Consider the following 21,076-nt stretch of genomic DNA (forward strand, 5'->3'; position numbering starts at 1 on the left):
TCAACTCCTGAAGTTTTCGCCCAATGCCAAGCAGCCGGGCACTTTGAGCTCCCACGAGGGGTGTTTCCCACCGACTGGGGGTGGGCACGGGGGATCCAAAAGAGGAAGATTTCTCTTTGGATGTGATGCCAAGTTCTCACACTCCTGTGGACCATGGCGGAAAACAAGCAGCACAGAAAAGGATCTCGGAGTACAGATCGCTCCTCGTCTCACACGTAAGACGCCAGATTTCAGTGGATTCTTGCAGTGTGGAGGCTTTTTGTTGTTTTTCCTGTGGTAGTCGCGAGATTATGGCGACAGAGATGCTTTTGCTATGTGGTGAGGACTCAAATAGACTTGGGCAGCGGGAGCACAGTATTCTTGAAAACGTAGCTTCCTTTTATGGGACTTTGGGAGAGATTTGACTTCTTTTTACTCTGCAGTTATTTCATCGCATGTTTCCTCCAAGTCAAGCTGTAAAAACATTTCAGACGTCGTATCTGTGTTTTTTAAACGATGCCAGCGCACAGAGTAATAATAAAATCAATATGTCGCAGTCTTCCCTCTTGGGTTTGTGAAAAGAGACTCTGAATCAAAAGGTCTCTGAGTATAAGGTTGACCTGCCCACTCAGCAACAAAGAGGAGAGTAGCGGTGACTCACCGGCTCCTCTCTCTCCACAGAGCCTCTCGGCACAATGAGAGTCCACTCTGTTCAGAGCTGGAGATCACACAGAGGTGCTTTGAGCTCGGGCGGCTGCATGCAACCCTGCCATACCCCTCAGCTCTGCCACATCAAGTAGATTTTGATGTTGGATTGATTCTGTGCTTTTGGACGCTTGGCAGCTCCACTCTTACAGTATTTGCATCTGTGAGTTTGTGTCGGGTGAAATCCTGGGCTTTTCTGTGTATTGTTGAAGGTTTTAATGAGGGGACTGTGTGTATTTCTGTGTATTTCTCCAGTGCCGTAGGTTCCTGACCAGCCACATGCTATAAATGATGTGGCGGAGCAGTGTTATGCCTCGCTGCTAGCTTGTCGGAAGGCTCGTTTGTTTATCTGCAGGCTCCCTGCAAAGCTCACTGTTTATTCAGAGGGGAGGAGGTTTGGTTGAAACCTGTGGCTGGCTCGTGTGGGGGTCTGAGTGCTCTGCATCAAGCTGTATGATTCACATAGAAACACTGTCACACTCGGCTCTAATCCCACGGCACCATGATTAAATCCTATCGATGTGAAATTAGTGATTGTAATTTGAGTGCCGACTAAACTTTAAAGGGGAATTCCTGAGTCGATAGCTAATCCTCTGCACGTTCTGCCTCTGAAAAAAAAAATGCTGCATGAGTAACATTTATGACATGATTTATCACTGTTGGTCAGATACAGAGGCATCAAACAGGTCTAATCTGTTCCGCTTTTGTTTTTTTTTATCTAAGAAATCAGAAATAATGGCAGGAGCTAAGTGCAGAGAATAGTTCGTCAATCTACAGTTTTTAAATTCAGCAGTTGGATGAAATAAATGCGTGAAATGTGCCTCATGAATGCAAAACAAAAGATTTTAGATAATACAATACACATTTAAGATAATAGCCTGATGTTTGTGGGATCATTTACTTTGTTGCACAGACTTGGATGAGACGATTGATCCCGCTGTCATGGTTGTACGCTAAATATGTAGCAGCACCCAGCAATCTGTTAGCTTAGCTTAACACAGAGACTGGAAATCAGGAGAAACGGCAAGCCTTGCTCTGTCCAAAGGAAACAAAAATCTGCCTGCCAGCGCCTCAGAATCTCACTAATTAGCACTGGTTTGTTTAATCAGTACAAAAACAGAAGTGTTAGAATGTTTTCAGTGTTTATGCTAAGCTAAGCTAACTGGCTGCTTGCTCATATTTAGTGAACAGATGTGAGAGGGGTGTGGATCGTTTCATCTAACTCTTGCTAAATAAGCAAATGAGCTTCACCCAAAAGTTGGACGACTGCTTAAAACCCCAAACAAGACCAAGAGTCTCTCAAGTACAGCTGCGGCCGATGAGAGTCACTGTTTTTATAAGTACTTGATCATCAATCAAAGTAGTGGACACAGATCAGGGGATCAAAGCTATTACAGTCCATCCTCTGGGGACCTAAATATGTGTGTGCCAAGTATCTCAGCAATCCATCCATGAGTTTTAAAAACCCCAAAGGTCAACCTCATAGTGGTGCTAGAGGAAAAGTGGAAAAGTCAAGGGATCGTCAAGTAGGATTTATCTTCTGGAGACTATGAATGAATGTTCGTACCAGGGGTGCAACGGATAACAAAAGTTGGGGATTTAACATGCTTAAAACTTCTCCAGGTCTAAATTTTGTGGCCCATTTTAACCAAAATCAAAAGCCATTACACAGTGATTACCTCACTGACTTGACAGGTTTTTCAAAGGAAGTTTCATCTTATGGTTAGCTCGCTATTAGCCTGCAAACTAAGCTAACACATGATCGGTCTCCTCGTGTTTTCTCGGTAATCCATCCCATAGTTGTTGAAATATTTCAGTGGTGGCGGCCGACACTGCCGTGAATCTTTGTCACTTATGTTACTTCAGCGTTAGACGTTCCCAGATTTCCCTCTTTAGGTGCGTCTGTGAGTGTCGTCCCTGTGTTTGCTTCCTGTTTCTGAGTCCGCTGCGATGTCATTCACAGCTGCTTGTGGAGCATGGGTACAACTGCCAGTGCCGCACCACAGCCTGTTTCTGTAGCATCGCCACTTGAGAGTGTCCATGGCAACGGGATGGCCGACAGCAGGCAGTCTCTTAGCATGAGCCCCTTTCAGACGGTCAACATCCACAACAACAAGGCCAAGTCCATTATCACCAACAAAGTGGCACCTGTCGTCATCACGTAAGTCCCTCCCCGAATCCGTGTTCTCACGACTGGGTGTTAATCCTCTTTGATCACTGCGCTGACATCCCCCCACACAGCCCAAGTGTTTGCCCCCGTTATCGTCTCATTTGTCAATCCAGGCCTGGCAAATAGTAGCCGATGACACCACCCAGACCTGCTGTTGTGCTCTGCTTTCCAGGTATAATTGCAGACAGGAATTTCAGATTCACGATGACATCCTCAAGACCAACTACAAAGTGGGTCGGATATCTGACGCGATGCCCGAGCACTACCTGGTGCAGGTGAGGACAACACGCAGGACAAAACGTCTTCGCTGCAAGAAGGCGCCGCGCTGTCGTGGAAAGACGCGGCATCATGTCACCTGTGTTTAAACACGCTCTTTTCACATTCGTATGTTCAAACCGCAGAGTGGCATCGGAGCATTGTCATGCGCTGTTTTATGATCTGGGGCAGCCATTGAAACAGGGACGTTGTCACCCCTCTATCAGGGCTTTGATCTGCTCCGTCACCTCTGCTCTGTCAGTTCAGGCATGCAGTGTTTCATCAGTGTTGCCCCACAGCCTTTGTTGACATGTATAGATAGGCCAGGAGTCACAGTAAGATCATGAGGGCAGATGCATTTGAAATCACGTCTTTTCCTCTCTGTTTTGGCTTTCAGTAGCATTTTAGCAAATCTGAATGCGCTAAGTGAACCATCTCATGTCCCCTATCAAACCTTTTTTAGGTAAGTTTGTGATGTGAATTTACCTCCAAGAATAAAATGGTGATGTGAATGATAGTTAAACTGCAGCAGCGCAGGAGTTAAAGTCATTATTTTATACTTGACACTGTCAGTGGAAACTTGTTTGATGCTCTATTGAAACACAATATAAGTAGTCTCGGAGAGATGGAGGTGACGGAGCAGAGATTTAACCTGTTGAGACAACAGAGTAACCAGACTGTGTCAGTTTTGTTATTTGCTAACACACAGAGAGAGCAGAAGAAGAGATTTAGGCTAATTTCCGCTTCTTTTGTACTTGTTAGTATTGAGAACTGAAATGAAAGAGCAAAACACTTAGCCAAAAGGCTTAAAATGCCCGTGAGGATGCGAGTCGTTTTCACATGTAAACACCATTTTCAGATTTATCCAGCCACTTTAGTGTTGACATATTTGCTCTGCAGAATTTACAAATGCTAATGCATGCTGGAGTGGAAGCTGGGGAAATGCTGTATTGGGGTCAGGCTCTCAGACAGAGTCAGATGAAAGTTGCATTGCTTTCCAGGGGGAGTACTTCATGGTCCAGGATGTGTACAGCAAGGCAGATGTCCTCAATACCACGGGCAGCTACGGAGCGCCCAACTTCCGCCAAGTCAAGGGGTCCTACTCGCTGTATGGGATGGGTCAGCCGAGCCTGAATGGCTTCAAACAGGTCCTCCAGAGGCTCCAGGCGCAAGGACACGAGGTCCCTGTTATTTTCTTTTCTATACATATTTATATAAGCAGAATTTACACAGTGAGCTCACATAAAGTGTTCGTGCTGGTAGATTGCATCCTTAACTCTGCTGTGTCTGTGCCTCTGTGCTGCAGCGCTGCCTGACCTCTTTCTAGCTGTGTTGTCAGTAAATATTTGAGGAGTCAAGTGCTCAGTGGAAGCTGTGGCTGAATTGTAGAACTGAGCAAACAGAAAGTTGTGGTCGGTGTGTACCAGTGGAAAATGAATCTCTGTGCTTACAGCAGCTAGAAACTGACCGTAATTGAAATGAAATTGACAAAATTATAAGTCAGGCCTCTCTGAACTCCTTACTCATGTGCTGCATGTCATATGACAGCAGATTGTTTCCAGTTGCTCTTGGAAGTGTTGTAGTCGGCAGAAGGCAACAAATCATTTCCTTTGAAAAGCTATTATTATTTGATGACTGTCTTCAAACAGGAGGTCATATTCTTCTGCGTGAGAGAGGAGCCGGTGGTGTTCCTGCACAAGGACGACGACTTTGTGCCGTACACCCCCAGGAGGAAGGAGAACCTACACGAGAACCTTCACGGCCTCGAAAAGGAGGAGCTGGTGGAGAGCCTGGAGCTCACCGTCAGGAAGGAGGTGAGGAACATGGGTCGCTTTTACAAGCAGCAGCTCCATCATTCCACCGGCTGTCACACTGTTTAGCTCCAGAGTCGCTGAACATACACACTGTTGTTTCAGCTATAGTTGATTTTATTTTTTTTCTTTTTATTGTCTATTTGTTCTTTTTTCTCTCTCCTTTTTATTCTTGCTGTTGTAACAAGCGCACTTCCTCAGCCTGGGATCAATAAAGTCTTATCTTATCCTGCACCAAAATTAGCATGTATGTGCAGGTTTTTTAAACACGAGCAAACCTGCTAAAAATAGGCGGTTGACTCCTTTCCCATTGCCCGTAGATGAGTTTGTGATTTTGTGGTTTTTTTTTTTTTTTTTTGGGTCGTGTCACGTTTGATGTCACGAATCTGCCAGAAAATGGGGCACAATAAAAAGCAGCACTACTTTTTCTTTTACTTCAGTCCCTTTTATAAGCTCTTTCACCTCGCTGTCTTGCCAGTGTTTGAAGAAGGAAGGCGCCTTTGCAATATTGTTCCCATAACCTGTAAAAAAACGATAAAAAATGTTCCTGGCTATATACATGCCAACACAAGTCCTGCCCGGGCGTCTTAGAGCAGGAACATGTGACTACTGCGGAGTCATTTGACCCCAGAATGAATGCCAGTCGTACCCTTTCCCACTGAAGACAAAAGCCAGATGTTAGTAGGTGTTAGTGGGCTTTTTGTCCCATGTGAAAGGAGTATTACTTAGCAGTTTTTTTTTTTGTTTTGTGCTTTACAGAAGCATAAAAATCATACATTTTGATTAGAAGAGAACAAAAAAAATAAAAATAAAATACAATTAAAGGAAAATTAAAAACAGACACCAGTAAAAGACAATAATTTAGCATTTAAAATGATTAAAACCATTGAGCAAATACATTTACTTTAAGTAAAAGCTGTAGCAAATAATAATGTTTTCAACCCTGATTTAAATGAGCTGACAGTTGGTGCAGACCTCAGGTGTGCAGGGAGAATGTTCCACAGGTGAGGAGCATAATAACTGAAAGCTGCTTCACTTTGTTTGGTTCTGATTCTGGGAACACACAATAGACCTGTCCCTGATGACCTGAGAGGTCTGGATACTTCATATGGAGTCAATAAATCTAGAATATATTTTGGTCCTAGACCATTTAATGCTTTATAGACCAACAGTAAGATTTTAAAGTCTATTCTTTGACTCACAGGAAGCCAATGTAGTGATCTGAGGACTGGTGTGATATGGTCCATTTTTCTGGTGTTTGTAAGGACTCGTGCAGCCGCATTTTGGATCAGCTGTAGTTGCCTAATTGATTTTTTGTTTAGGCCAGTAAAGACTCCATTGCATTGCATTTTTGTCTTAAGGAGTACTGAAACTGTCCCTCTTCCTTCCCCCGCAGCTCCACGACTTTGCCAAGCTCAACGAAAACATCTTCTACGTCTACAACGACATCGAGTACTTCAAAGACGAGCCGCAGAAGATCTCCATCACGTGTGAGGAGGACATCCACGTGACCGAGGAGGTCTACAAGAGGCCCATGTTCACCATGCCAGCCTACAGGTTGTTTACATTGTTCCTTTGTTTGCCCTCAGCTCCTCAGCTCACACTTCAGTTTTTTACGTGTGGCTGCCTGCTGTAGAATATGCACAGCAGGTTATAAATAGTGGCGCTTGTTTGTGCAGAGGCTGGTTGCCCTGCTTTTTTGGAAGGGGGGGGGGGTGTAAAAACTACAGATTGCAGCATCCTGTTTGCAGTCAGATCAGCAGTTGGCTTTATTGAGATTTAATGATGCTCGTGACATTTCCAGGGTGAGAGGGTGTATTAATTACACCAAGAGCAGGGCGCCGAGGCCTCGTCTCTGATCCTCCTGTAGTTTTATTGTCAAAAGAAAGCAGCGGGATGTTTTATTACAGGTAGTTTGAAATTCCAGGAGGTGCATTTTTAAGGGAACGTTAACGATCCCACGATTTCATCTCTCCCATGATCCCTTGTGGATTGCGGAAGGAGGCGAAGTTTCTATGTGGGAATAGTAAACACGCCATGAGGGAGCTCAGCTGTCGAGTCCTACTTTAGGTCAGATGTGTATGTGCTCTGTTATGACCTACATAAAGGCAATATTGACACAACACAGGCGCGGGTTCAGCTCGCGGTAACTATCTGTTGTATTGCAGGTACTACAGATTACCACTGCCGATGGAGGGAGCGCCATTGGAGGAAGACTTCGACGCATTCGTTAACATACTCAGGGTAAGCTCGTGTAAAAACGTCCCTCGTGGTTAACAGTCCACCGGTTCTGTGGACCTTTTTCGGCTGTGCTCCTCCCGATGGGATCTTGTTTTGATGTGCCATTAAAGTTATTAATGGCTGGAATATTGCAGAGCATCTGGACTTCCTCACCGAGGTGGCGAGAGGGTCACAGTCGCCTTTTCTAATCCACATGCAGTCGTTTGAATCTGCCATATCAATCACTAATAAGTGTGATGGTTGGAAGAAATGGCAGAAAACCTGCAGTTTGGACTCATTGTACGTCCGCTCTCTGGTCATCCGCTCTGTCTGGTTTCCGTCCTGCCCTTCACTCACACAGGATGTTCTTTTCGTCTTGTTTTGCCCTTTTTTGGACTGACTTGCAGCAGCCGGTCCAGTTCCCTGTGGTTGGAAAGTGTCTCCCTTTTTTCTTTTTTTTTTCTTTAAGCAGTGTTTGGATCAGAGCTGTGTTGAGTCCTGCCGCACTCTTTCTTTCACTCTTGCTTTTGTAGATCTCACTTAAGCCATTGTCCTTGACGAATCTTGTTGAAAGATTTCAGGCATGGCGATCCTTCATATTTTCCAGTCCAGTTATAACTTCCAGGATGTTCCCCATTTCCCATTTCTGAGGTTTTAAACAGGCTTTAAGATCACAGTTTCCTCATCTCAACTAATATATTTCCAACGTGACATTAAGAAACATGAAGTGTTGACGTGGTGATTTGCAGCTGGCTTTATAAAAACTGGCCTAAATGTGGCTGAAGTACTTTTTATGCTGATTTTTTTAACCAGATTATGCAGGTTTTAACCTCTTTTGAAGTTCAAATCAAACGCTCACTGCGGAACATTTTCACTTTTAGTGCTGCTGTTATGGACAAGTCATCACCACAGCAGTGATGTAACAGCGTTCAGCTCTGTTGATGTTTTACAGTCTGCCATCGCTTCAGTATCTCTCTTCCACATGTGCTCTGTTTTCCAGGAGAGCGCCAGCTTGTCTCTGGGCCACAATGCGTCCCGGCGGCTGCCCGCCCTGCTCTTCAGCTGCCAGGTGGGCGTCGGCCGCACCAACCTCGCCATGATCCTGGGCACGCTGGTCATGAATCGCCTGAGGGGTGATTCGCAACCGCAGCCTCAGTAAGAACTCGGCTTCAGCACTGAAAATGGAGAATTACGCGACATAAACCTTCATCGCATGTTTAATAATGATGCAGCCTGGTTTCGTTTAGCCTCTCTGTGATGCCCAGTCAGATGGGACCTGACCTGGTTTGCCTTGTCTTTGCAGAGTTGAGGAGGCGCTAGCTTCAGAGCCCAAACCTGTGTTCCAGGTCATCCAGTCTCTGATCAACAAGCTGCCTAATGGACAGCAGGTCATGGAGGAGGTAAATCAAATGACCTACTCCATCACAACATCCACTTTAAGATCATAAAGAGAGCATCTGTAGGTCATAAACAACCAGCCATAAAGTCCTCATCCTCTCAAAGTGCTTTATGTATTTTTACTTTGATGTTGGACTTTCACTGTGCAGAGTTTGATGCTAATTAGGAGACGTCTTGCACCTTGCAGTTGAACTTTTGACATAAAGTACTAGATGTAATGTACGGTAATTGATTTTTTTGTGGGGGTGGAAACCTCATCAGAATCAAATTATTCCTCAAAACTGAGCATTTAATATTTGTTCTTCTTATTTTGAAGTTGATGATGTCTTGTTTTCACCCGACAGGTTGACCAGGCCATCGCCCTGTGTTCAGAAATGCACAACATAAAAGAAGCAATATATGAGAACAAGAGTAAACTGGAAGGGATTGGAGAAGATTATCAAATTCAGGTTTGTGATGATCCTTTTTTTTCTTTCTTTTTTTAGCCGTGATTAAGCAGCGCTGACTAACACCTAGAATTTGCCCTCGAAGGATGCACCGTGTGACGTAGATGATGCTAAATAAAGCAAGAGTGAAGCTGAAATCAAAGGATGATGCATAAAAAGTCCTTCTCAGTGTGAGCCCTCCAGCTGATGGAGGGCTTAAGAAGAAGATGACTTAAGAGAGTTGATTTATTTTGTATAATATCAGGAAACAAGTGGGATCTCAAATGCAGGCTTAGTTGGAGAAATAAAGAAAATGAGCTGCTACCATGAACAGATATTAACGCTGTGGTTTGTTTCTTAGGGGAGCAGTACCAAAGACTACTTTCTCAACAGAACCATGCAGAGCTTGGAGCGCTACTTCTACTTAATTGTATTTAATGCATACCTTCACGAACAGGTAAGTCCATTTTTTTCTCCAGCATAAATGTCTCTATAGATAGAAGTTCAAATAAAGGTTGCAAGCCACTGAAAGAGATTTAACTGTATGCTGCATTTTGCAGTATCCTCTTGCCTTTGTGTCCAACTTCAGCCAGTGGATGTGCTGCCACGCGTGGCTGTACAGGCTGCTGGCCCGCACGGACCTGTCAGAACTGTCAGCCCCGGCCGAGCTGGTCACCAGAGGAGCTCGCGTCCTGGTGAGGAAATCAAGCGCGCACACAGAGAAGATTGATGCCGTTATCGTTTGAATTATGATTATAGCTTTGTCTGTAATGTGAAGAAAAAACATAGCGTGCAGGAATACGATGTGTCCTCAGTGTTTATGCAAACAAATACCACTCCTGCTTTTTTAATTTGCCTCTGCGCTGCCAGACATTATGTTTTCAGGCTGTCTGTCCCATTCTCATGACCACGAGGAGCGCTTTTAAATTGACTAGATCTCATTAGGTCACTGTGACCTCACAGTGTCTTATAATATAAAATAAAGTGCTGACATTTTATGTGGCAGCATCCATATTTGAAGCATTGTAGTCCAGCAGAAGGTCATTGGTTCTGCTGATGTTGAGCTTCAGGTGATTGTCCGTTCCTCCATTGGTCTGATCCTCCATTTCACCAAAAAATACACTTTAAAGTCGTCACTACATATATACACGAGTCTAGACAGATGTGGATGGAAACTGCAACTTGACTTGGTGGAAGCAAACAACTGCAGGGTGAAAATTCTAATGTTATACTGATGGAGCTGCCTCGTTAATGTCTCATCGTCTCCCCTCGCAGTCACCTAATCATCTGTACGTTAGGAGTAACGTGTAGCCGCATGTGTCTGCACAGGTCGCTGATGAGTGCTTGGCTCCGGACGTGCTCAGCACCGTGAAGGAGATGAAGGCGGTCAACTTCAGACGAGTGCCCAAGATGCCCGTTTATGGAGTGGCTCAGCCAACATCAGAGGTGCAGCAGATCCCCTCACATTTCCTCTGTGACAGTACATCATCACATAAAGATCTAATACTTTGGAAATCTTTAGTTTTGCTGTAAAAGGCTGACTTTGCACATTTTTTCCCCACATCACTAATACACATCCTTGCAGTCATGAATATTCATAAGCATACAAATAGACTCACAGGAATGACTCATGGTGATTTGGTGAAGACTCACACGCCCACCTCAGGATGCTGGAGCCGGACTTCCAGCTCCTTGCCGTCTAATTTTAAACTTGCTGTGTGCAGGCTGCCGGAGCAGTTTTGGCCCACCTGACGGATGAGAAGAGGAAGCACAGCCACGTTTTGTGGGTCAACTTGCAGGAGGAGCTGGTGCTGGAAGGGAATGGTCAGATTTTTACGCCAAGGGAGCCGTCATGCCTGGACCAGCACATTTCAATCCCGTCGTCTGACCCGCAGCTCATAGAGGTAACGTGAAATAGAAGCTTTACTGTCACAAGCTTTAGAATTTCTTCTTGAGTCGAAGTGAAAGCGCTCTTGTGTCCCATCCCGGTCTGTAGAAGCTGGAGACGTCTCTGAAGGAGGAGATCCTGCGAGCTCAGAAGTGGCTTGAGGTGACGCTGGAGCAGGAGAAACAGATGAAGATGTTTAAAAGCTGCCTGACCGTCCGGGAGATCTTCAACCAGCACATAAGCTCCCACCAGGGCCTGGTCTACAAACGCATCCCTTTGCCGGACTGCAGCGCGCCCAGGGAGGAGGTACAGATGTGAATGTGCTCTCAAACACACAGGCATGAACTGCAGAAACACTTCACAGCTCATAGTTCCTGTGGTAGCTGCTTGTCATGAAGGGAGGTGACGATGAATAAGCCTTGTGCTCCCTCTAGTGGTCAAGAATGTTACTGTCGTGCTGAGGTTTTAAACATCAGCACAGCTACTCATGATGTTTGTTAATTCTGCAGATTTTTATTGGAATTATGTAAAATAAATAAATGAATAAATCCATATCTTAATGTTTTTAATGGAATGTCTCCACAAAACATTTATTAACTTCAGATTCTGCTTAAAATAAAAGTCAAGGGATTCAACACTTCCTTAAATTTAGGTTGAGTGAGGAGATATTTTGGTAGAGTTTGTGTGTTTGTACATAAACTGTGTGTGTGTTCTTGTTCTCAGGAGTTTGATAAGCTGTTGGAGGCCATGAAGGGCTCCTTGGCTGAGGACTCTCACTCAGCCTTCGTTTTCAACTGCTCTAACGGCAAAGGCAGGACCACGACCGCCATGGTTGTCGCTGTTCTGACTCTCTGGCACTTTAACGTAAGACACCTCCTTGAGTTTTCTGCACGTTCATTATGGCCATCAGTATCGTAGAAAGATAACGCGGCTGCATTGTTTTCATCATCCAAAATAAGATCAAGCGTGGTGTCTTCCTCCTGCAGGGCTTTCCAGAGTTTGCAGATGATGAGATTGTGAGCGTTCCTGACGCCAAGTACACAAAAGGAGAATTTGAGGTAGGACTGTGGGATATCACACAGAGACACTTTATGGACAAAATCATCAGTCAATAATGAAAATAATCTTTCGTTGCAGCACCGCAAGGTTTACTGCTCAGAAGTCTTTTTCAGGTCCATGTTTTGTTTCAGTTACATGTTCAGTTCCCGTCATTGCAGCCATGTTCACATCAGCGCTGATACTGAGACGTGATCTGTGGTCGCTCTCTGGCAGAGTGGGGGAGCCGACTGACGTGACTCCTTATCTTCATCATGATTAGTTATAGGTTCCATTTTAATCTGAGAAAAAACATGTGACGTCTGTGCGTCTTGCCACTTGAGTTAGAGAAAAGTAAAGGGTGTTAATGGAAAATGGCATTACTATTCTGAGCAGTCACGTTTAAAGCCTCCAACTATCTGCACTTGTTTCTTTCTTCTGTTCAGCTGTGATGTGTGTGCTGCTGCAGGAAACATGGCATGCATTAACATTTTGTGCATGTTTTCCTCACGCTGACCCCACATGACAGAATAAATCATTTTTTGCATTTCGATTCAGCGCTACCGACAGTTGCGGGAGTGTTTTATTATTGCTTATGCTATTGTCTGAAAATCCTCTCATACGCTCCAGGCATCAGTCCTGCAGGAACATCTCCAGTTCCTCCAGACAAACGATGCATGCAGTACAAGTGTATTTTAAAGGGGTGCTCTGCAGTTCCTTCTAGCCCTCTAAACTCCAGCCTCTGCGCCTGTGATTGAAGGCTTTGGCCAAACAAAGGCAGATGCCAAAGCCTTTCTCCTCTGTTCTGAGCGGTGGCTGTGAATTAGGGCTGCTGGGTGTTTTTTCTTGTGACAATGAATCAGTGGTTGGAACCTGCTGGACGTGTCCTCGGTACTGTAAACATGGACACACAGAAGGAGGCCGAACCCTGCAGGCGAACAATACAACATGCCAATCACAGCGCCGCCGCCACCGGAGTTTCTGGGATACGCAGAGTGGTCGCCACGGAGACCTTGCCTGCCTCCAGTTCTCTGCCTTTGAAGGATGTTTAATGCTGCCATCCCTATTGCCTTATCTGCCAAAATAGGCACGGCTGTGAGGTCCAAAGCATTACATGATGGGTGTAGAAACTGGTGTGATACAGTGTCTGATACTCTTGAATTTGACCCTGAAGTTTACTGTTTGGGTTTCAGGGTTAAGTCTACCATTTTCATATATAAAAAGTTGTGGCTGGTCAGAAGTTTACGAGAGTGGAAATCTGATGTCTGATTCCAAGCGAATGCAGCTGAGATGAGGCTCCCGGTGCAGTGTGGTGCCAGGAGCGGCGAGAGGACACAGGGTTCACAGCGGACCGATTTCACCCAGCTGCTGCGAGCTGTCTCTGCAGCTGGCAGCGGCTCTGTCTCGGCAGCTTTCTGTGCAGCCTCTCCCGGTCCTGGCGGCACCCCACGGCTGCTGATAGCTTTTTTTTTCTCTGCTAACTGTGTTTGTGCGGTTGCCAAATTCCATTAGTAGAAAAACAGAACCGCCGCAGATGGATAGCGGCAGGGTTGTTTAGTCAAGGCGTGCTTGTTCAGGAATGGTAACTCGTGTTTGATTGAGTGAGTGACGGATTAAATCTGGCTGAACCCCAGATATTCACCAGCGCTCACAAGTGTGTCCAGACTGCAGCTGCCGACCTCTCTGAAGCTGCTCAGTCTGCAGACAATAACAATAGTGTTAAACACTTGTGCATTTAAGTTTAGCAGTCATGTCTCGTTTGTTAGTATTAGTTAATTGTATTTTATCAGATGCAACAAACAGCCACATGGTATCTGCATTATGTGTCGGCCATTGGCTGCCCTGCTCTATAAATATTGGCATCAGTCATTGGCTCAGCACCAGACAGCAGAAAGACACAGGTAGCGACCAGCTGGTGAACACAGTGCATCATTTAGCTGCTAAAGAGCCAGATATTTCCCTCAAGTGGTGGTAGACTTCATTAGAAACGTGACGAAATTAATGCTAATGTTGCTCCGTAACTGCTGGATGTTTGAAATATCTAGAAAAAGTTGCTGACATGTACTTATATGCACATCAGTCATCACATCAACCTAAAGTACATACAGACACTTATCCGAAAAGTCAGAGTTGAACCTGGCTCTTTAGGATTTTTTTAAAGGACCAGTAGTTGTTGTAAAGTCTGTCTGTGACGTGCAGGTTGGAGAATAAAGAAAACTGTAAAGATTTTCTGCAGCCCGACACAGATAGTGTTTTTTTTCTCGAGGGCAGCGGCCAGGCCGCATGCTGATGCTGCTGCTCTGACACACACTGAATGAGAAAATAGGGTTTTGCCTGCAGGCCTGTTCTGTTCTCTGATCCCGCTCTTTGGTTTTCTTCCCTCTTTGCCTCCTGCTTCTTCTTATTGCTCTTATTATCGCCGTTATCATCACTATCTAAAGTAAACCAGCTGCAGAGAGGCCACCGACAAGGTTTAGTAAACTGGCTTGCAGCCGACAGGCACACGGTGCTGATGGAAACATTCTCCGCTTCAGTTAGGTCAACACTGTAAACGAACATGCTGACACACTTGAATATTTCAATTAGGTCAGGATTGATAGGCTGTCCTCTTCTTATCAACCGACCTCACAGGGCTGTCAGTTTGCCTGTTGTTTTAATCAGTTCTCATAGTATTTCTATGAATATTAACGCTACAAAAGTTCACAGTTTGGCTTGGCGTGAGGATGGCAGATGCTGCTGTTGCTTCAGGCCAAGGCAACATCATTTATAGAGCATATTACATAAAGGTGATTCATTTACATAATGCATCAGAAACATACAATGCAAGATATAGAAACCTACATTTTTGGCATGGCAATTATATTATATAGCATATTTCAATACACTTAACTTAGGAATGTATACAACAAGTAGTTGCATGTATAGAAATCAGAGAATCCGAATTGGGACTTTTGGCCAATTATGTGTGCACATACAAGGAATTTGCCTCCGATTTAAACATTGCACTCAATCATGTGGTTGCAAAGGGAAAAGTAGAACCTACAGCTCAACGAGGACAAAAAGACAACAAAATAAAACAGTCAGTAAAGTTCATAAGTAGTGAGGATTAAAAGGACAAAGAAGATTTTGAAAGATGATGATTGTTTAGTTGATTCTTGCTTCTGGAAACAGCAGTTGTCACCACGAAATCCCCACATGGACGATCATGTGACGCGTAGCTTCAAAAGCATCGGAGCAGCTGCTAAATACCTGCTTGTGTTGATTTGTTGTTAGCTGCTGTGTCCAAGGTCAAGAGTGAGCTTTCCATCTCATCTTTTAAGCCAACTTAAATGAGAATACTTCAGAGAGCTTAGAAAAATGGGAAGTTGAAGATTTGCAATACCATGACAATGGAGCAAACTCCCTCTGCTGAGGAAGAGCAAGGGACACGACTGACAGCTACTAAATGGAGCTTGTGATGAGATGGATTTTCAACCACTTTAAATTAAAAAGATAAAGACAAAGAATTTGTAGCCTCAGAACAAAATCTGCAAGGTTTTGCAAAGTTTTTACGCTCAGAAAACATCTTTTTTGAGTAAATGGTGACCCTGCTGAACTGTACTGAGGGTGCCGCACTGTTCTCCCTCATTAAAACAGCATAAAACATTGTCAGGTGGGAGGCAGATGTGCCGGAGTTATTGGTGTTAGTTGAATTATGCAGTGTTGTCGTGATGTTTGAAGAGAGAAGCTGTATAATGAATCCCTACTGTTTCCGCTATGCAGGTCGTGATGCAGCTGGTGCGTCTGCTCCCCGACGGCCACAGGATGAAGAGGGAGGTGGACATGGCCCTGGACTCTGTCAGCGAGACCATGACCCCCATGCACTACCATCTGAGAGAGATCATCATCTCCACGTACAGACAGGTACAGCGCATCTCCTCACAGTGCTCATTAGCTGCTGTTTAGAATGCACGACACCCACATCCATCGGTACATTTTCAGCATATATAGGTAAAAACTCACTCCAGCAAAGAGCTGCAAATAACAAACAGTTGTGTTCAAAAGCAAAGAGTCGTCATATATTCCTCTGAGCCTCCTGGACAGTGTCTGAATTATCAAGTCAATCCTAAAATATGTTTCTCTCAAGAGGGTAATCTGACAAATATTACTTGAGAATCTGTGCTCTTCATGCTGGGACATAATCAGCATGTTGTTAGGGTTTACATGTAGTTTCACATGAGCCCCATAGATGGCGTCAAAAACTTGTTTAGATGTCTTTTACAGCTGCTCCTTGGAGAGACATGAATGAGAGGGATCTGCTGCTCTGCAGGCACGAGCTGCAGAGCGTGGAAAATGATTGTGGTGCAACATAACTGTAAAACTCAATGGAATTCCTTTGGGTCTAAGCAGAAATGGCGAGAGGAAAAAAGGCAGGAAAATAAATGATTACTTGTGGGATTTTCAGGCTTGACCTCTTGAAGTTTTATTTAGTTTGCCTGCTGTGCTAAGCACAAGGGCACACTTGGGCTGTCAGTGGTCTAAGTGGTATTAAATAAGATATCAGCCGATTGTCTTTCAATGTCAAGTCCACTGCTGAGCTAAGTTTATTAGTTTCCTTCATTGAACATTTAACCACACAGAGGAAATACAGGTAAGGAGAAGCAGACAAGGTAGAGAAGAAGTATTTTTCAGCTTTGCATTGTGAGAAAAGAATGAAAAGAAGCTGCGGCTCATCTCTCAAAGGTCGTTTGGACGTTCTGTGTGCTGAGCAAGGCTTGTAGTGGCGTTTCAAAGACCTGTCTGGACAAGGTCTCCCCTGATGCTGTGGCCTCTGCGGGACCACGGCTCTGTTTTAGCCATTTGTAATGCAGACTGTAATCACTGTGCCTCTGTGCACCGTCAGCCGTTCTCAGCGCGCTGGAGGCAGCCGGTCCTGTCTCCACCGTATCAATGGGCCTCATTGTCCTACGAACCATGTCTTTCGCCTATGTTCTCTCTCCGTCTGTCACTTTCTGATGCCAGGCTCCAGGAAAGGGCTCGCTATCAGCTCACTTTCAAATCAATTAGGTAATTTGTATAAGCAGAAACAAAAGTTTGGCACATACACTTTGCACACATGTGTATTTTGAATATTATGACGGACAAATGACTTCAAACTGTCCAGAGTTCAAAAGGATCATTTTGGCTGAAAATTGGTTCCGTTTGTTGTGGTTGTGTGAATTTTTGGACCAGTAGTAGTAATTTAGTGCAATGTTTTTACGAGTAAGCCCAGATTTTATTTGTATCACGCATGCCCATGCGACGCACACTCCTGCCGGCAATATCAATGAAACTGATCAACATTTGGCAGCTTCAGCGTAGCAATGTGTCAGCAAGCTAACACGACTCTAAATTTAAAACATGTCAAAATCAGCTTTGCAGATGTTTCATGCAGAAGGAAACGCACATGTTTTTGTTAGAAATGCTGAATGTGAGCAGAGCTTTTGTTTGTTTGTAAGAAGATCAACAGGGCACGTTTTAAATGCTGAGATCTATGAACGTGACAGGTAGAGAAACCTGAGTGGTCAAACAAGCACAAGTTTTAAACAAACTCCCAACGTGGCCGAACTTATTTGGAAAGGAAAAAACAGCAGTACCCGAACTATCCGTCGTAAACATCCATTATTGACTTTCTGGTTCAGTTTAGACCATTCTGACTGTCGTACCTGACCTGCCGGGTGTGCTTGCCCAGTTTTCCTTATTTGCTTCATCAGACTTCCCTTAAGTCATGTTGCTGCATTTCCAGATTTCCGCAATTACTTGGTTCTCATAAAATGTTATCATAACCAGCAGAAATGACGGCCACATCTGCAGAAATCTGACCCAAATTGTCATGAACAGAATGATCTTTTAACCCGGCTATAGCAGACCTCAGGTTGGCACTGTGTCCTCCTTTCAGCCTTTCCCTTCCTGCCTGAACCAGCAGGCCAGGTGATAAACAGTGCCAGATGTTGCTAGAACCCGGCAGAAAGCAGCAGACGAGCGAGGGGGGAAGAAGAGGGGAAAAATTTCACCCCCGCTCTCTCTCCTCGCAGCCCTCTCCCCTCCAAATCACCCTCCTCCCCTTTGACAGTGGTTGGAAAATGTGTCTTTGATAGAGAAAAAATATATTTACACTGGGACCCGAACCGTCCGCCAGCTCCCAGAGGGGCCTGGGAAGGGGGGGAAGGAGGTGTGTGTGTGTGTGGGGGGGTGCTGGGTGGGGTTTTTTTGGCGAGTGAGGGGGCGGTCAGCGGTGGCTTCTTCTTGAAGGGCCTGTAAATCCCTGCTGCCGACCAGGCGTGACCTCGCATTGCAGACGCATCCTCCAACATCAGGGCCAGCACAGTGGAGAGGTTACTTCCTTTCCTCCTCCTCCTCCTCCTCCTCCTCCTCCTCCTCCTCCTCCTCCTCCTCCTCCTCCTCCTCCTCTTCCTCTTGTCTCCTGCACAGGAATCAGCTGCAGGAGCCTTTCTTTCCAACGTGAAGCCAATTTGAGGAAGACAATCGCCTCAAGCAATCTGTGCACGCTGGCATTTGATATCGCTCCCTTTCTTTGTGGAGCTTTGTCTGTTGTTTTTGACACAAAGGCTCAATTTATCGGATATTACAAATAATTTTGACTTGATCAGAGAATCTGATATTTCTTAGCTGATCCAACACCCCTTACCCCCCTTGATTCTTTGATTCCCCACAACCACTTCCCCACCAGGCTGTTGATTGCAGAGCCTTGTCTGATCTATCCTGTCCGGGACCCACATATATGTACAGGAAATGAGCTTTCCTCCCAGTCCATCAAGAGGGTATTAAAAGCAAAGAGAGCAGAGTTGCAGAAACCCAACTCCAAATCCTTTTTGTTGGGCGAAAGTTTCAGCCGTTTTCAAAAATTGAGAGCTTTTTCACCCGGGCAGTGAGAAAGCTGAAACGCACTGAGTAAGACTGAATGAGCGGCAAACCGTGCTGTGTGTGTGTGTCCAAAGAAAGGCCCTCATGGTTTGGACGGGGCAGTGGAAAAATATTTTCAGAAAGGGGAGAATGCTGCGAGCAGGTTTTCTCGAGGAAAGGTAGTGGACGTCTGTAGGAGAGAAGAAGGGGGAGGAAGTGGGGCTAAATGCTCCGTGTTTGAGGAGGTTGAGGGGACCACCGCCGCACCGACAGCCAGATTGAGAGCAAGGGATTAGAAAGAAAGACAATGAGGAAGTTCTGTCGCGGCAAAGTAAGAGGCAGCCACGCTTTAAGGTTAATGAGTCGCTTTGTCTGCTTTGGAAGTAGTACTTTGCAGCTTTGCACTGAAATCTCAGCCATCTTTTAATACTCCTCTGACTCAAGGGTCTTTGTGTTAACAGTTTTCTTCTCACTTAGGATGACCACTTGACACAAGTGGACCAATTACAAGGTTTGGTTGGTAACAGCCAAAGGAAACATTGGCAGGAAAATGATCCTACCTGAGCCAGAGACAGTTACTCTTCTTCTTGCCTTAAGTGTTTGTTGACTCGCAATTCCTGAAAAGAGGCTCTTATTTAGATCAAGCACTGCGTGGGAGGGAGCAAAGTGGGAGAGCCAGAGGTTGTTGTTTTTATTCATAATTTCCAGCCTCTCACATGCCAATGCCAATACCAGTATTTGCCGTGGCTGCCTACAGAATGACTGAGCAGGTGCAACCATTTGAGCTGTTTGGACATGGATAACACCGTCTCTGTGCACCATTAGTCCAGAGAGTTAGGACTGTGTGTGTGTGTGTGTGTGTGTGTGTGTGTGTGTGTGTGTGTGTGTGTGTGTGTGTGTGTGTGTGTGTGTGTGTGTGTGTGTGTGTGTGTGTGTGTGTGTGTGTGTGTGTGTGTGTGTGTGTGTGAGTACACATAGAGGTAAATAAAGTATCTCTGGGGGACTTTCTGGAGGGGTTTGGTGAGCCGGGGGGTTGCAGGCAGGTGCTACGAGTCAGTTGCTATTCAGGAGCTCATTTATTTTAAGGGAGTTTCCACAGCTGTAAATGGCTTTAAATGGTGCTCTAATACACCCAGTGAGTGTTTGTTTATTGTGCCCGCTTATGTCTAATGTGACATGATCCATTAGAGGGCCCCTGAGTCACTTGTAATGTCGATGCTGACCTCATATATTTCTGTCATTGATGATTTATGTGCCTTGTCTAGAAGCTATAGCTCAAGTTGTATATTTGCAGCAGATATCAGAAACAACAGGAAGAAAAACTGCTTGCGGCAATATTTCTCTGTCTTTCTGATCTCTGTTAGGGGACTTATCAATATTCTCCTCATAATATGATTTTTATCCCTACATGCAATGGAAGGCTAAGCGCAGGCAGGTCTTTGTATGATGCTCTAGGAGAACAAGTACTCAGAACAAATGCACGCAAATAAACTTGTTTTTCACCACAAACAATCAAAAAAAACAATTATAGCCTATAATGTAATGTATTATACAATAATACAATAGTCACTTTGTATCAGATGGCTCCACTTCACCATTTTGCTGCAATATTCACACGAAGAGCTGGCATGCTCTCCAGTACCCTGAATCGATTTAAAATGTAATTTTCCACAGAATAACACTCGACTATCAGAACAAATGTTGTTGTTTCGGTCTAACTGGAAAATAAAGCATGAAGTTAATTACTAGTGTACCTTATATACTCACACTGAGTTTTCTTCTGCTTGGTTGCTATATGAAGTTTCACATGGATTACGCTGCATGATGTCGTGACGTTTCTGCCTCTCAAACCTGATGCTGGGATGAATTCTTCCTCGCTGTCACCCTCAAACTTACTGTCAGAGGGGGTGATGTTGGCCCATTAAGCTCATTTTTAGCTCATAAATTGCTGCTCTGCACAATGAAGGTGTGAACCATATATTTAGAGGTTTGTGATCATGTAACTATTTTTCTCGTCAAGTTGACTTTATTGAAACATGCAAAAGACCGCAATTTATCTTACCCTCCACTGAGATCATGGTGTCCTGAAAGAGGGTCCCTCCTCCGCTTGAAATATCATAACGCATCATAGCACCGATCATGTTGTTGTGATGTCGTAGATTTGCGACTCGCGAATAAGAACAGAAAAATGGGAACATGAGAGAATTTAGCCTTTTCTAACAAGTTGTTAACGTTGAGAAAGGATAATTTTGTTGCATAAACGTAACCAAAGTGCGACAGAAAACTGAAAAAGTATGTATTGGTATTA

At 44.7% G+C, this 21,076-nt stretch overlaps 1 protein-coding gene across 4 annotated transcripts in view; it reads left to right on the forward strand.

Moving 5' to 3' along the window:
- Positions 1 to 21,076, forward strand: part of pald1a (phosphatase domain containing paladin 1a) — a 50,441-nt gene that overhangs the window by 7,584 nt on the left and 21,781 nt on the right. For 3 of the 4 annotated variants that reach the window (XM_070990828.1, XM_070990827.1, XM_070990829.1), the window contains exons 2-18: positions 2,648 to 2,845; positions 3,027 to 3,129; positions 4,111 to 4,290; positions 4,759 to 4,923; positions 6,317 to 6,477; positions 7,089 to 7,164; positions 8,141 to 8,295; positions 8,444 to 8,540; positions 8,883 to 8,987; positions 9,325 to 9,420; positions 9,524 to 9,658; positions 10,293 to 10,409; positions 10,688 to 10,867; positions 10,960 to 11,157; positions 11,575 to 11,715; positions 11,838 to 11,909; positions 15,649 to 15,789. In XM_070990828.1, coding sequence (XP_070846929.1) covers positions 2,661 to 2,845; positions 3,027 to 3,129; positions 4,111 to 4,290; positions 4,759 to 4,923; positions 6,317 to 6,477; positions 7,089 to 7,164; positions 8,141 to 8,295; positions 8,444 to 8,540; positions 8,883 to 8,987; positions 9,325 to 9,420; positions 9,524 to 9,658; positions 10,293 to 10,409; positions 10,688 to 10,867; positions 10,960 to 11,157; positions 11,575 to 11,715; positions 11,838 to 11,909; positions 15,649 to 15,789 — 2,307 coding nt within the window. In that variant the 5' untranslated portion in view covers positions 2,648 to 2,660. Of the gene's footprint in view, positions 1 to 57; positions 216 to 2,647; positions 2,846 to 3,026; positions 3,130 to 4,110; positions 4,291 to 4,758; positions 4,924 to 6,316; positions 6,478 to 7,088; positions 7,165 to 8,140; positions 8,296 to 8,443; positions 8,541 to 8,882; positions 8,988 to 9,324; positions 9,421 to 9,523; positions 9,659 to 10,292; positions 10,410 to 10,687; positions 10,868 to 10,959; positions 11,158 to 11,574; positions 11,716 to 11,837; positions 11,910 to 15,648; positions 15,790 to 21,076 lie in introns of those variants that run through there. The other variant, XM_070990826.1, reaches the window with a different exon arrangement.

This window comes from Chaetodon trifascialis, chromosome 21 (assembly GCF_039877785.1).
Source record: "Chaetodon trifascialis isolate fChaTrf1 chromosome 21, fChaTrf1.hap1, whole genome shotgun sequence".
NCBI classification, from domain to species: domain Eukaryota; kingdom Metazoa; phylum Chordata; class Actinopteri; order Chaetodontiformes; family Chaetodontidae; genus Chaetodon; species Chaetodon trifascialis.